The sequence below is a fragment of the Danio rerio genome, chromosome 20 (assembly GCF_049306965.1).
Source record: "Danio rerio strain Tuebingen ecotype United States chromosome 20, GRCz12tu, whole genome shotgun sequence".
Classification (NCBI taxonomy): domain Eukaryota; kingdom Metazoa; phylum Chordata; class Actinopteri; order Cypriniformes; family Danionidae; genus Danio; species Danio rerio.
Genome location: NC_133195.1, coordinates 25,669,576 through 25,685,687, shown reverse-complemented (window position 1 = coordinate 25,685,687; position 16,112 = coordinate 25,669,576). Strand labels below are relative to the sequence as shown.

Genomic DNA, 16,112 nt, shown 5'->3' with positions numbered 1-16,112 from the left:
CACACTAGTCAAAACTGAATAGTCGATATCTCAATGACATATCCTATAGAAATCAATGGGAAAAAAAAGTTACTAGTAACAACAGAATAGTTACTAGTCACTATTAAAATAAGTACTAGTATCTAATTAATAAGTGTCTAATAAGAAAGAACTAGTATCTATTTAATAGGTATTAGTATCTAATGAATAAGTACTAGTATCTAATACATCCTATCTATTTAAGTACTAGGACCTAATGAATAAAAACTAGTATCTAATGAATAAGTACTAGTAAATTTACAAAAGACAATAGTAGCTAAAGAAAAAGTACTAGTATCTAAATAATAGGCACCACTAGTGTCCAACAAATAAGCACTAGTATAATGAATAAGCACTACTATTTAATGGAAAAGATCCTACTGTAGTATCTACAAAGTAAGTACTATTAACATAAAAATAAATACTAGTACGGGCTGTTGAATAAATGTCAAAACGGCTTGCTATAATGGGCAACTCCAAAACAAATGTTAAAATGTTTCTGTATGTAGACCAACCTGCAGCACTGTTTAATATTCGTATACATTCAAAATGACGTCAGAATCAAAAACGACTAGACAATGAATACGCTATTTACATGTTAGAAAATACGGAGTATATAGAAAGAGCTACTGCAACAAAAAAGTACAGATATTTTTCACTGAGATTGCTTGATTGTTTAAAATGACAAGATTCACACTACATATACTATCACAAAACAAAGCGGAATCACTGACTGTAAAACTCATTTTAGGCAGTTAAGCTTTCAGTCACAGTTTATTACATGAGCAAGCAAACACGTCTAGTTATGATAGCTGCATTTACTTGAGAAGTGATCCAAGCATGCATCAGCTCATAAATGAGGTCATGCACCTGATTTTGAGGAAAGCCATTCAACCATCATCATTACGTAAGAGCTAGCCAGCATGCTATCCAAACACTTCTACTTACCATATTACAAATGGAGGCGATGTTTCTGACAGTCATTTAGTTTATAAGGTGCCTCTCGTTGCCATCTTTATGAAATAAACATGATTGTAACAGCGGAACACTGACAGGCCAAGCTGCAATCCCAACGGAGGACAGCAATCAGTGACCACTCAATTCCCGCCGCTCATGCAAAGTGCAAACAAAGCGTGAGATAAACGTCGGCGGCTTTCATCTAGATGTTTTCTTCATGGCCACTGCAAATGAGAATAAAAATGCTGGATAAACTTATTGTAAACATCTTTGCCAGTTGCACGTCCTAAACGAAACATTCACATCCTGGATTAGCGGTCAAACCCCGCCCATTGAGTCCCGATTGGTGCGTTTGGGGAGTACGACACGAAACGCTGGTCAGTTGATGGACAGGTCAACTGACCAATGAATGGTGAGAACATCAGTTGATAAATTCGCTGTGGCCAGTAGAATTTGGATTTGATAGATAAAGGGGTTAAATCAAGTAACAACCATTTCCACTTACAAGCCCCTAAGAATGCACATATAATGCAGATATAAAGTAAATTTATTTTTACTTTTCTGACAAAATGTATGACAATAGGTCTGTTTTCACAAAATATTGATCTTAATTTTTATCTAGTTTAAACAACACTGCCTCGTGTGCTGTGCAGCCATGCAAAATAGCGTGTGTGATTCTACTGAGTCGATTCTTTTCTCAAAACCGGTCAGAACGTTTTGTTTGCTGATCAGTCTGAATCATCAGAGTGAATCAGATCAGATTGACTCCCCAAATCATCTGAAGAGGCGAAATGAATTTAGAGGCGGTCCCCTTAAAAGTCCCAGAATTCCTCGCACCGGTCACACGTGTTCTTTCTTTTCCGTTTGCACAATCCCTGAGAGCAGGCACAGAAAACATGAGCGGAGGCAAAATTACCTCTGGTGAGATTAAATACTCAGATTAATGCACATATGTATTGTATTTTTTAATTAGTTAAATAGACTCTATGTTTTATTTTACTCCTGTATTTGCAACTTGGACTATAAATGTTTTAATTATTTAACCTGAACAGTTATAGTGGGCTTTCTAGAAGTGTTTAAGGCTTGGTAAATATTTTTATAATAAATATCTTTTAAATAATGAAGCAATGCATTTATTAAGTCACGTTAAGGTTAGTATTAAACACTAGTAACTTTTTAATTATTAAAAGGCCACGTGTTCTCTACACAGCACGTGGTGAGTTAGCGGTCTACTTGCTAATGTTTAGCCTAATGTTAAACTTATTTTTACAGACTGGCCATCTGAGCCCCCTGACTGAAGAGGAAATCACCAATTACTACAATGTCTGAAATATAAAGGTAAGGAAGTGTTTTTTTATATATAAATATATATATTTAATATCTAAAAGGAAGAGTTTTAGCTCTGTGATGGTTCTAAGGTGTTTGTTCACCCTTGCACAAATCTAAAACAAAGCATGAAATCCACACATCTATAAAGTCAAAATTAATTACATTAAATGTTGCATGCTCTTCCCTGTTTGTTCTTCAAAGCGAGTTTGTGTTTTAGTCAAGATTAAATATTGATTTTATCTTTTAAAGCCAATTTATTAGACGCTAAATATTTAGTTATGGTCTTTAGTTTTCCTATTTTTAAAAGAATTGGCTCAAATTTTTGTAAATTAAATTTACAAATTGTATCTGTAGAGAACACGTTGTGATTTTGTTTGTAAATGACTTTCATTCATTGTTTTCTTTTTAACCAGACAAATCCTGGCGTCAGTTCTTGTTCAATGGAAAAAGCTTGCAAATAAAACCCAGAAATTAACATGATTGCTTTTTCCTTGCTTAGGCTTAAAGATGGTCTTGTTCCAGAGCCCACAGTTGTTGATGAATCCTTCCACAGTTACTTGGTGAGTGTGGTGCCTCTCAGCCCCTCAGCTCTGTTTTGTCAGCCCCTTTTATTGCACATTCAAGTCCTTCTATGGCTTGAGTGAATAACACAGGGGGGCAGAAGAATTCTCTCAAAAACCTGAAGTGCTGGCTTTGATATTCCATGCTTCGGATCCTGTCGGGAGAAACAACTTTTCAACAATTATATTCATTACTTCTGTTTAAAAAGATCAATATTTAGTCTGTTTTCTTTTGTTTGCAGGAGGTAAAGGCTAGGAAGAGAAATCTGCAATCATTCGGTGAGTAACTGTCATCCCATGATTCATTTATTTATTGCGTGAGCTAGTTTAACATTTTAGAACAAAAGGAGACAACAGATGATGCATAGAGCAGCACCTTAATCTGTTCAATGCATTTGGTTACATCTGTAAGTTCAAAAATGTTCAGACTGTTAACAAGTCCAGTGTTCCCTTCTACGCTTTGCCCACTGGAGGCTGTCTGTGTCTCTAGTGGCCATAACAGGGGGGTATATTGAGCTGCTCTTGTTAAAACCCAGGCCAGAGGTCATTCTCTGAGTCTGGATCCTGTCACAAGGCACATGTGAATATTAGATAGTTTGCCAAATGCAGTGCTTAATTTGGTAACTTGAATTTTAAGTTTTTTTTTTTTTTTTTTTTTTTTCCCTCAACAGGTCACAATGGCTGCGTTTCTGGGCCTTGTGTTCGGTGATCTGGTGGCTTACCTGTACCTGTGATGGAGAATGAATTTTTCTATTTGGAAAAGTTCAGGCAGAATCTGTCTCTAGGTGGAAGCTTAATGAATATTAATCACTCAATGAGTGCTTGACAATGTAGAATAAGTCAACTCTATACAGTTGTGTTGGTGGTTTGTCTAAATAAACAATATTTATCTATTATAAGTGAGCTTGTCTATTTTTTATTTTTTAACTTTTGAATAGTCAACATTAAGGTCACACTATTTGTCTACAAAAAATAAACAATTTAATGACATGACCTTTTGTGTTTTCATTCACCCATACGTATCTGCATTTTTGGGGGATAAATGACTAAGAAGATTGCAAGATGTGTAAATTGTTTATTTACTGTAAAAATTATTTTAATATAAAAGTACTAACAATTTGATGGATGAATTTGTAAATATGCTTTAGATTTACATCTTAAAGGTTTTAATTCTATAGCCTTTATGCGAGCAAAGAATAAGTTTACCCTCAGAGTTGCTTAATGTGATTGCTGCTGAAAATGATGCAGCTGGCCACAAATTCTTATTTAACAAAAATATATTATCAGGGCCTTAGCTGTTTCAAAACTTGCACTGTAACTGCAATTAATCAAATTCGATTTTTACTTCTAACGATTATGAAAAACAATTAAGAAAAAATTATTGCATTTATAATCCGCTCTTTCCGGTTGTACACTTGTTGCTTTGCAATGCTCAGTTTCATGTGAAAATGACAACGCATGTGCTGTAATGTAAGGTTTGCAGCATGGCATGTGCATCATTCATTGACATACATACGAATCAATGTTTTTAACAGCAAGACAGAGATCGCATGCAATTGTGTGTGCGTGCTCGGCCTCACGTGAGCAAAGCATATGCATCTAAAATCATCTTAATGCGAGCGATTTAATGGTCAAATAGGTTTCAGCGCGGTGTTTAGTGATTTCATATTAACCACCATTTGTGTAATGATGACGGTACATATTTTACTATAAATTGTTCAAAATACAAGCATTCAGATTAAAGTGCGATTCAAAGCCTCAATTAGGCAAGTCATTGTATAACAGTAGTTTCTTCTGCAGCAATCAGAAAATGTATAGCTTAGGGGGGCTAATAATAGGCTATTGACCTTGAATAGGTTAAAAAATATTTAAATCTGCTATTATTCTAATATATTGCTTTTCTCCAGAACAAAAAAAAAACTAAAGGAAATACTGTGGAAAAATTCCTTGCTTTGTTAAACATAATTTGGGATGTATATATATATATATATATATATATATATATATATATATATATATAAAATGTATTCACAGTAGGGCTAATGATTTTGACTTCAACTGATCGTTTTGAATAATTGTGATTACAATTATGATAAATAATAATAAAATAATTGTGATTGATTTTTTTTCCCCATAATTGAGCAGCCCTAACTGTAACCATGTACACATTTACTTGCATTTTTATTTCTAGGCTACATACAGCTATTTTCTCCTCCTGCCAGCAACCATCAAGACACACCTATGACTCTTATTTGCATCATGACCCAACGGTTGACAACCACTTCTAAAATAGAAAATGATGTAAGTTTGAATGCAGATATTAAAAATAACAGGATGCCTGAATTACAGCACCTGATAAGGGGACAGAACATTTATTATCTGAAGTAACTAAACAAGGCCCAGAGCTGCACAGCATAACCGCTAACATTTACCACACAAGGGAAGGCTCAGTCGGTCTGTTGTACAACACAGAGCTCAGACTTATGGCCATGTAGGTCTGTCCTCTATGTGCCCTCCGCTTGTTGATATTACCTTGTGCACAGAAAAGCAAGATAAATGGTGACTGCTAATATGCAAGGATAGCGCTGGATGATTAAACAAGACTGGATGTATGAACAACATACACAAACCATGTCCAACAGTGTACAGCATACATTGCATGAGCATTATGTCACCTTCGTAAATCTAAAAAAAAAAATTCATTTGTTCATCATTTTGTGGTTAAATTTAGTTTGAGGAGGCAGCACAACGGCTCAGTGGTGATCCAACCGGGACCTTCTTGCTGTGAGGCGACAGTGCTTACCTCTTAGAAACGGTGTCGCTTCTCTAACTTTTATTTTAAATCATTAAAATCTTTATTTGTTTGAGGAATAGTGGCAAAGTATAAATATTTAATATTACATTTAGATTGCATTTTGAGGCTGCACTGTAATAATCTGTTAAATAATCTTAAATATTTAATGTCATTAAATGATTCTTGTAAAATGACTGACAAGATTCAAGTTTTGCACTACATTTTAGTGGGTGTGTTCTTCAAATGACTGAACAACATGATAGTTAATACTGCAATCAAAAACAAATAAGTAATAATAATAAAGTTTTGTTTTTGACTCAATGTATTCTTGCACTAAAAAAGTGCTGGGTTTTTGTAACCAACAGTTGGGTTAAAAAGTATAATTTTCATTTAATAAAAAAAACAGTCAAAGTCAAAATTATAACTCAAAATTAAAAAAACTCAAAGTCAAAATTATTTGAACCGTATAGAAGTGTCTTAAAAAATATCTTGTCAAATATTATTCACTGTCATCATGGCAAAACTAAAATACATCCATTATTAGAAATGAGTTGTTAAAACGATTATGTTTAAAAATGTTGAAACAAATGTCTCGTTAAACAGAGATTGGGGGAAAAAAATAAATGCTGACTTTAACATAATTTGACTTGAAATGTGGAAAGAAAGTAAATAAGTTTCCCTTAACATAATAAAATACAAAAGTTTTCTATACCCTACAATGGTTCTTAATTTTTTTTCACTAAGTACCACCTTAAAAAAAAAAAGGTCTTTCCAAGAACCACCATAATGACCAGTACTGAAATACAGTAGTGTAATAGACCTTATTGAGCAGCTACAGCACTGCACAGATCAAAAACATGGCAGACTCTTATTATTATGAATATTAATTATTGGCAGCCAGTTTAAGAATTAAAACTAGTTTGAACAATAACACTGCACTGTGCTCACAGGTAAAAAAATAAATAAATAAAACATCAACGTTTAAATAAAAATGTGCTTTTAAAAGTTAATTAACAATGGCACTGTTCTTAAAGTAAAAGAAAACAGCTGTATTTAAATTTAAAGTATTATCAAAAGTAGCCTATTCATCAAAACCTTGGACCTCATAAATGTAAGCTATATGTCATCTTATTCATATATTAACTCTTTTTGATCAATTTTGAAATATATGTTGCATGTATTTATGACTTATTTGTATATCTTTGAAATCTAAACATTAACTTGTATTTTAGATATGTGAATTGGATTTACATACTTAAATTAGAAAATAAATCTGCTTGCAGGTTAGAGTAGGCTATGTGTGTTAGAGAAGCAAGTGAATAAACTATACCAGTCAACATTGGGATATAAAAATATGGGATACGCCCCCAACAATCATTACAAACATGGGGAGGAAATTAGCTTAAATACACACACACACACACACACACACACACACACACACACACACACACATATATATATATATATATATATATATATATATATATATATATAAATTTAAAATTAAATAAAGAGTTTATCCTATTAAAATCAAATTACTGATCGCATTGGTGTTATACGCGTTAAAGGGTTAAAATCGTGTTCATTTTTTACTTTACTTATTAAGGGATTCCTCCACGTACCACTAGAAGGAAGCCTGCATACCACTATGGTTCACGTACCACAGATTGAGATCCACTGCCCTAATAGGTTAGATTAAAATTGACTTCTTAAAGCACCTGAAGTACAAATAAACTCAATTAAAATCAAGTTAAGTTAGTCAAGTTAATCTTTCTGTTTATATAAGCAACACAATGTATCTACATGCTTCCGTCTGGGTTGATGTAGGTTTCTCATTTGGAGGTCTGACTGACGACACTATGAACGACATTAAGACAGAATGGCCTGATGTCTGCATAACTCAATGACACACCAGACTGGTTATCTAACATGCTGGGTTAAGTGCACATAACCGATTAATAGCTCCATTACATGGAATAGTTCCTTACAGTTTTTACGCATTATGAATTTCATTGTGATTGAAGGAACTGAGAGATGGAATAGGAAATCACAATTCAAGCATTATGATAATTGAGATATTAAACCATTTTCAAAATGAGAGAGACCGATGAGTTTTTTTTAGACTGAAACCACAGGATTTGCGTAAATCCATGAGCACAGCACCCAAACACTTCAGCATTCAGCATGTCTCATCAAGACACCTATTGTAAGGAAATGGTGTGTTAAATTTAAGAAAAAAATGTGTTGAATATCTTGCCACAGTGCTGGATGTTAGGGAATGTTCGAATTATCTATTTAAGTCTTTAGTGATTGGCTTGTGGCTTTGTTTGTGAAACACTTTTTATAGACGCATAAACAATTAAGATGTCTGGAAACACTGTGTCAGAGTACATGGTGTTTTCAACAGGCTGGATGGAGTAATGGACCATAATTATAAACCAATTTGGGTTTTGTTCGTCTGAATGTTGTGAATGCAGCTTATAGTAATTGCTAGCTCAACAGCGCTTCACTAACAGGATCCTGTTTGATGTTTTTATCTATAATAATTTTACAGAATAAATGGTAACATGATTACAATAAAGCCCCTTTAGATTTATAACTCATTAACTAACACTGACATTTGTTAGAGTATTTATTGATCTCTATTAAAATGAATAACAATTCAACATTTTATTGTTGATTTGTGTTTGATCTGGTCCATAAATAATTGTTTAATGTAATGTAAATGTAAAGTGTATTTATATAGCGCATTTATTGTCTGTGGCCATACACCCAAAGCGCTTCACAATCATGAGGGGGGTCTCTCCACACCACCATCAGTGTACAGCATCCAGTGTACAGCTATTGGTGGAGTGGAGAGACAATGATAGAGCCAATTCGGTGGATGGGGATGAGTAGGAGGCCATCATGGGTAAGGGCTCATGAAGGGAATTTGGCTAGGACACTGGGGTTACACCCCTAATCTTTACAAGAAGTGTCATGGGAATTTTATTCACCACAGAGAGTCAGGACCTTGGTTTAAAGTCTCATCTGAAAGCTGGCATTATGGTGTCCCCTTCATTATACTGGGGTATTAGGACTCACACAGACCGCAGGTTGAGTGCCCCCTGCTGGCCTCACCAACACTACTTCCAACAGCAACCTAGTTTTCCCATGTGTCCTGCCATCCAGATATTGAACAGGCTCAGCCCTGCTTAGCTTCAGTAAGTAACCGGTCAGGGGCTGCAGGGTAATATGGTCGTGGCCATAATGTTTTAACAATATGCATCAGAGACACTTCAATGGTCAATTGAGGCAAACTATAAATAATAATATTAAAAAAAATATTAAAAAAAATAAATCAACCAACTAACCAGTCAAACACATCAAGGCAAAATTTAAATAAACATTAGCCAAAAATACTCTTAATAAACAAAAAATAACAAAAATAGGTTTAATGACACTGAGGAAAAAATCTAATAAATAAAATAAATGTAGAAAAAACAATTTATCCCTGTTGCTAAAAGCTGAATTTTCATCATCATTACTCTTCAGAAACCTTTTCAGTCTTCAAGGTCACATAATACTTTTAATATACTTTGATATTATCGATCATTATTGGTATTTAACAATTGGTAATTATTCTAGTTTCGACTTATTCATTGCAATGTATTACGATTTTTACAACAGTTTTGTCTAGTTCTCGACTTTGATTGGCTGATAGCTGTGCGATATTCTGCAATATCAGAACTCATACAGCCTCCTCGTCCTTCTGTATTACCCCACTCACATGGAGTGACAGCAGACCAATAAACTCACTACAGTTTGACACAAATTGCAGCTGTTTGACAACATAATGTACTTTTGAGGCTTTTAAATGTGAGAATGTAGTTGTTTAGATTGCATAAGCAGTTTATTTAAAAGGATAGTGCCTATTTTAAATATTTGTAATTTCTGAGATACAGTGCGTCGACATACATCAGCCAGAGCAAAGACAGTTGATGTTGTCCATTCTCAAGATGGTGACTGAAACTGCATAATATATCCTTAGAGGAGAAAAGATTGGCATATTTTTAAACTACTGCTGTTCAAAACATAAAATTGGTGAGTAATATTCTAAGTCGATCTCTCTCTTTAGTATTTTGTAGTACTGTATTATACCACAGTAATTGTAGTGTATTAAGTGTGAGATGGGACTCGCATGTCAGGAATGTATGTATTTTGTGTTGGCTACTCTTTGTATAACCTTGAGTTACTTTTTGGTTGGCCATCTGTTTTTTTCCAATGAGTCTCCTGTTTTTGTTACTGCAAACTAGTTCAGTAAAAAGAAAAAAAAAGGAAATGCCCGCATGTGTTCAGTGGTTTGCCTTATCATAAACAAAATGTTTGCATTGCTTTGGCTTTTTCGGGATTAATTATTGTGTAATCCCGATTCCTCTAGAGAATCATACACAAGATTATGGCGTCAAACTGTTGCATACACAATATCACACCAGTAGCAGTGTGATATCGCTGCATATCATCACTGGTGGGACACTAACACACGCCTCCCACCAGTCCCGATATACAGCCATATCGCACTGCTCGTGTAATATTGCTCATATATAATACCTACAAATGCATCCCCATCTTTTTATTAAATAAATATAGAAGAAATGCATGTGTATCTGTAACTGTACTTAATTGTAATTGTCAGTAACGACACAGATGTGTTATTTATGTTCAATAGATTCATTTTAACAGACAAAGCATTACAGTGCTGAGTGCATTGAATAATTGCACAAAATTCACTCAGAGCATTTGAGCAGTTCATGCACATGAGAGGAAGAATTTGTGTGTTCTAATTCCATTTTATTTACTACCATCTCTCTCTGTCCCCTTAGCTTTGCACTCTGTCATTAACAAATAACCAATATGCTGTGAAATTGAAACCTAAACAAGAACATTGTGCTCTGCTTTTGTCTGTGTTATGGATCCGGAGATGCATAAGTGTTGGGCTTTGCTCACAGGACATTGAGCCTGTATCTGGAGAGAGTGCCAGTCGGCTGTCTTCCAGCTTCTTGTCTGCTGACTTTGATGTGACCCAGATGTGAAATATGGCTCAGGCTGGACAGGACAGGCCAGGCCACATTCAGACAGAGTGCTATTTTTTCCAGCTTTTACTGGGGAAAGATGTTTCAGTTTCCTTAATTATCTAAAAATCATGGTTCACCCAGTCATTTTTTGCTTCTAATTTATTCACTTTCAGGCTATCCAATGACTTAAGTCTAAACTCAGGCAGCACAATTTCTAGATCCAAATGCTCTATTAGCATTATAAGCGAACAACAAATGGTACTGATAAACACTGAATGTGTTGTCTTCCCTTTATAAATCATCAACATAATGTTTATAACATTTGGAAAGTATTTGGATGCAGAAAGTTCACAGACTGTAGTGTAGAAAGTGTTGTAAAAGATTGATTTTAATGTGAGATATGACTAAACAGTTGTCATTAAAGGCACAGTATGCAATTTCTGCCACAAGAGGGCAGGTATTTACAACAAACAAAGGTATAGTTTGATGAATCATAGAAGTTTTCATCTTCATTACATCCTATGGGTCTAAGAGCAATCAAGTTAATCAATAAGCGAAATAATTTTTAAACTGATTATAGTATGAAGCAAAAAAAGACAGCTGATGAGAGGCACAATGCGGCATGAAAGCAGTGGAGCTTTTATTATGTCTACCTCTTCCTGTTCTTCTGGCTTTGATTATATGGGAAAAAAACAGGGCTGCTTTTATCATATGTTGTCAAAAAGGAATTTATTTTTTATCACTTTGGTCTCTTTTACTTTTCATTAAACATTTGTATTTTGTATTTCTGAGTGATATTTTAACCACATTTCATTTCTTAGTGTGATACAGTTTGAATACTAATTAACATTTTTACAGGAGTTGATACAGCTTATTGGAAACATAGAGCGACATCAACATATAAAAATAACTTTTTTTTTTGTTTGTGTATAGCTTTCCTTTATAATGAGATGTGCTTAAAGAAGATGTTGCAGAGCATGCCCTTTTCTAAGAGTAATGTCAACATATGTACACAGAGCAGTTTGCAGAAAAGGGAAGTATGTTTGGGTGCAACCACCAGAGGACTGCAGAATGATCGACAAGTGACGAATTCCACCAAAACTTCAACTTTTAAATATCAGTTGTGTATAAATACTGGAGACAGGAAAATGCAGAGTTGTTGCAAACCTTCTGAATGCAATTCTTCTATAGCATTGCTGTAACGTAACCCATAGCTCTCTTATTGAATTATTCATTTGTATCTAATAAATTGCTAATATTTTTGACATTGAAGAAAATACTCGGCTGACCTTTTTATTGAACACACATGGAATTGGCTAGATATTCCAACCCGTACAAGTATGTCAGAAAATATATATTTAGCTGTTTTTGAACATTTTAATGAAAAAAATCTTACATAATAGCAAATAAAAGAAGCAGAGGCATGGCATTGGTATTTCATACTTAGGCGGATATGATTGAAGGTAATTATGTTTAGTTTCTTGCATGAATTGATTGTTTTTCTTTATAAGGCAAGTATCACCATGAGCCACTGATATTATTTTGTTTTTATTTGTATTTTACTGTTAAAATTTTAGTAACATTTTATAGTATTTTTTCCCCTATTAAAATAGCCATTTATTTAAATGTTATGAATTACCAAGGACTATGGATTGAGCTAAAATCTTCATTGTGATGAAACAAATAAAGCAAATCTGAAGAAAACATATAATCAACCATTGTTGGTCAGACGGTAAGGTTTTTGTTTGTTTGTTTATCTCTTTAACCTGTGTTAACCAATTTCATTTAAAACCTGGCCATTGTTAGGATCACTGGCACTCAATGCATTTTATAGCTGGCAAACAACATTGCTGCACCATGACCAAACCAGCACAGAGCAGCTTGGACCAGACTAGGCCATCACATAAATAAAGTCCCTCACTGTCTCCAACACTGAAACATGCTTCCTCCTTTCCCACCCGCCCTCCTTCTATCTGTCTCTTTGTGTTGCTCTCACTTGAATGATGATCGCTTTCATCCAGTGCAACCCACAGTTTTACATATTCTCTGTCAAACACACACACCCAAGCACTTTGAAGTCTGCTAGTAAATGGAGGAAAAAAAACTTTCTGACCTTCTCCAGGTCACAGATGGAACAAAGAGCTGAATTATGTAGGATCCCCTTGCATTGCTCAGAACAAAACAAAACAAAACTTCATCTCAGTGAGAGGATGCTGTCAGACATGTACGCATGCTTCACCTCCTCTTGCCCTAGCCAAGGTTGAGATGTGGGCAGACAGGATTTGTGTGTAGACAGACAATACCGTCTTATAACTGTCTTGTTTTACTCTGTCAGACCAGACAAATAGCAATGAGCTCGCATTTTTTATGCTCAAAAATATAATGTATAGCTCCACGAATGAAAATAATATTTTAAATAATGTCGCTCAATAAAAACAACAGCTGGGAAGATGGCTAAGTGAAGCTGCCTTTACTCTGCCATGTTGCCAGATACAGCATTGCTGAACATGCTTTAAAAGCTAATACTGACAGCGTTTATTCATTTTCCCTCAGCTTAATACCTTATTTATTAGGGATCACCACAGCATAATGAACCAACAGTGATGAGCAGTATTTATGATACATGTTTTTTTATGATAAATGTAGCATTTTGTAATTTCAGAACTGACATCAGAACAGAAAATGTATGCATTTTTAAGATGGTGGTCAATGCTTTGGAGTATGGAGGGAAATTATGCTTAAAGAAAGTAACAGACAAATGACGAGGGTATTTTCAGGAGCAAGCCAACAACCATTGAAAATAGTATACTGAGCAATACTAAGACCATAAATATATATATAATGGCTGTATAATCTAAATTCAGCATCTTTGCTTAAGAAATAGATGGAATAAAACCTCAATCATGCAGAACAAGATGAGGACCCTTTAGAACACAGGTGTCAAACTCAGTTCCAAAAGGGCCGCAGCTCTGCACAGTTTAGTTCCAACCCTAATTAAACACACCTGATCAAACTAATTGAGTCCTTCAGGCTTGTTTGAAACCTGCAGGTAAGTGTGTTGGAGCAGGGTTGGAACTAAACTGTGCAGGGCTTCGGCCCTCCAGGAATTGAGTTTGACACCCCTGCTTTAGAACATCATCAGTCTCAGTGCTGAAGGTGGAATTGCAGAGGAAATTTAGAAATGAATTTATTTTATTTTCGGCTTGGTCCCTTTATTAGTCTGGGGTCGCCACAGTGGAATGAACCACCAACTTATATGATTCATGCAGTGGATGCCCTTCCAGCCGCAACCCTTTACTGGAAAACACACACACTCTCACACACATACAAAACGGACAATTTAGCTTACCTAGTTCATCTATAGTGCATGTTTGTGGACTTGTGAGGGAAACCGGAGCACCCGGAGTGAACCCACATGAACATGGGGAGAACATGCAAAATCCACAGAGAAATGCCAACTGACCTAGCCGGGGCTCGAATTGTGAGGTGCTGTGAGGTGATTGTGCTACCCACTGCGCCACAGTGACACCAACTTAAGAATTATAAAACACCTAAATATGGCATACTGGTGTTTTTTTTAAGAGGGTAAGCCAGAACCTTACAGTTAAAGAAGAACTGAATGAATCTTGGGAGAATGAGTATACAGTACAAATAATGGATGGATTTTAATTTGTAGCTCAATTTGTAATTTGTAACGTTATTGGGTTACTATTGGGTTACAAGTTCATCTCACTAACCATTAGGCCACAACTTCCCAGAAAAGCTGTCGTTATTAACCATTGTTTACTTCACTAAGTCAGTTTAATAGTGAAGTGACTGATTGATGGAGGGTTTGTGAAGAAATTGCATGCTTCATTTTAAAAGTATTTTGTAGTATTAAAAAAATAAATAAAAATACCGTATTTTATTCAGATACATTTATGCTTGCTGTATTTAGTAGTTTGATAGTAGTTTTGTTTTAAAATATGTATTTTTTGATTGTATTTTCAATGTATTTTTGCCAATCCCTATAAATCGCCAAATATTCCAGCATGTTTTACACAGCAGATGCCCTTACAGTCACAACCCATTTCTAGGAAACATCCATACACTCTCATTCACACATACACTATGGCCAATTTAGTTTCTAATTCACCTATACAAAGTAATTCTGTTAGAAAGTAGGAAGTGGGAAGCTAGTAGGAAGAGGAAATTTTGGATTGGAATTTTTATATCCTATTTGCAAAATACAATATTTGAACTTATTTAGTACACCAGGGAATTCCTTTTGTTTGTTAAACAATTGCTCGTGGTGTCACAGTGGGTAGCATGATCGCCTCATAGCAAGGTTGCTGGTTCGAGTCTCGGCTGGGTCAGTTGGCATTTCTGTGTGGAGTTTGCATGTTCTCCCCGAGTTAGTGTGGGTTTCCTTCAGGTGCTCCGGTTTCCCCCACAGTCCAAAGACATGCGGTATAAGTGAATTGGGTAAGCAAAATTGGTCGTTGTGTATATGTGTAAATGAGTGTGTATAGGTGTTTCCCAGTGTTGGGTTGCAGCTGAAAGGGCATCCATTGCGTAAAACATGGATAAGTTGGCAGTTCATTCCGCTGTGGTGACCCCTGAATAACAAAGGCACTAGCCGAAAAGAAAATGAATGAATAAATGAATGAATGAACAATTGTTTGTAGCAATATCTGCTTCCAATGCACTTAAACTGACGTCAGAGGGGCCAAAGGATGACTTTTTAATTATTTAATTTAATTTCAACAAATAATGTGATGTAAAACCACACAAAGTCAAGCTAAATAATTTGATTTTATATGATGAGTCAAAAAGATTTATAAAACCCAGGAAAAATATATAAAAATCTGACATGTATTTAATGTGGAGGTGCACATTGTATGTATTTAAATAGTATGAGCTTTCTGAGCTGTTATGCATACCTTACATTAGGCCAACCAGAGTTCATATGATCAAGTCATGTAAAGCTAAAGTGAAATAAATTTGGAGAAGAAAGAAAAAAACAAGCTAAAAAATGAATTTCTTTAGAACATAAGAATGGAAAGTTAAGACTTATTTCCTTTCTAAAGTCTGGCTGAGAAAGAAAGAGTTGTTGCCAGAATGAAAAGTCCAAAATGCAGGACATTAGCAAGCTCCGTCAATCATCGGAAATGTTGACAGACTCTGTGTATGTTGGACATGTGGTTTTGATTTCATGTTCTGTACCTTCTCAGGGGCACTGATTGTTCAAAGGAGCAGAATGAAGGGAACACTTTTTTGACATTCAAACTCTCTGGATTACAAACAAGTACTCACGACTCAAATATCTTTAAAACCACAGATTATGATTTAATTTGTTCAATTTTTGTCAGTGAGAATGAGAGTTAATTCAGTCCCAGCTTGAATGTAACACAGATG

The 16,112-nt window shown here is 35.0% G+C and overlaps 1 protein-coding gene, 1 long non-coding RNA gene and 2 other non-coding genes across 7 annotated transcripts in view; 3 read left to right on the top strand and 1 right to left on the bottom strand.

Annotated features, from left to right (window-relative positions):
* usp46 (ubiquitin specific peptidase 46) overlaps positions 1 to 1,306 on the bottom strand; it is a 36,287-nt gene extending 34,981 nt beyond the window's left edge. For 3 of the 4 annotated variants that reach the window (XM_073932100.1, XM_073932103.1, XM_073932102.1), the window contains exon 1: positions 967 to 1,306. In XM_073932100.1, coding sequence (XP_073788201.1) covers positions 967 to 1,002 — 36 coding nt within the window. In that variant the 5' untranslated portion in view covers positions 1,003 to 1,306. The remainder of the gene's footprint in view (positions 1 to 966) is intronic. The other variant, NM_001244981.1, reaches the window with a different exon arrangement.
* Positions 1,307 to 1,788: 482 nt separating this feature from the next.
* Positions 1,789 to 3,763, top strand: LOC100536039 (uncharacterized). The gene is made up of 5 exons (NR_170091.1): positions 1,789 to 1,896; positions 2,248 to 2,313; positions 2,804 to 2,864; positions 3,107 to 3,143; positions 3,536 to 3,763. It is a non-coding gene; the product is annotated as an uncharacterized lncRNA (long non-coding RNA).
* On the top strand, positions 2,916 to 3,037 carry LOC137488760 (small nucleolar RNA SNORA26). The gene has a single exon (XR_011007942.1). It is a non-coding gene; the product is annotated as a small nucleolar RNA SNORA26 (small nucleolar RNA).
* LOC137488761 (small nucleolar RNA SNORA26) lies at positions 3,325 to 3,446 on the top strand. The gene has a single exon (XR_011007943.1). It is a non-coding gene; the product is annotated as a small nucleolar RNA SNORA26 (small nucleolar RNA).
* Positions 3,764 to 16,112: the final 12,349 nt, after the last annotated feature.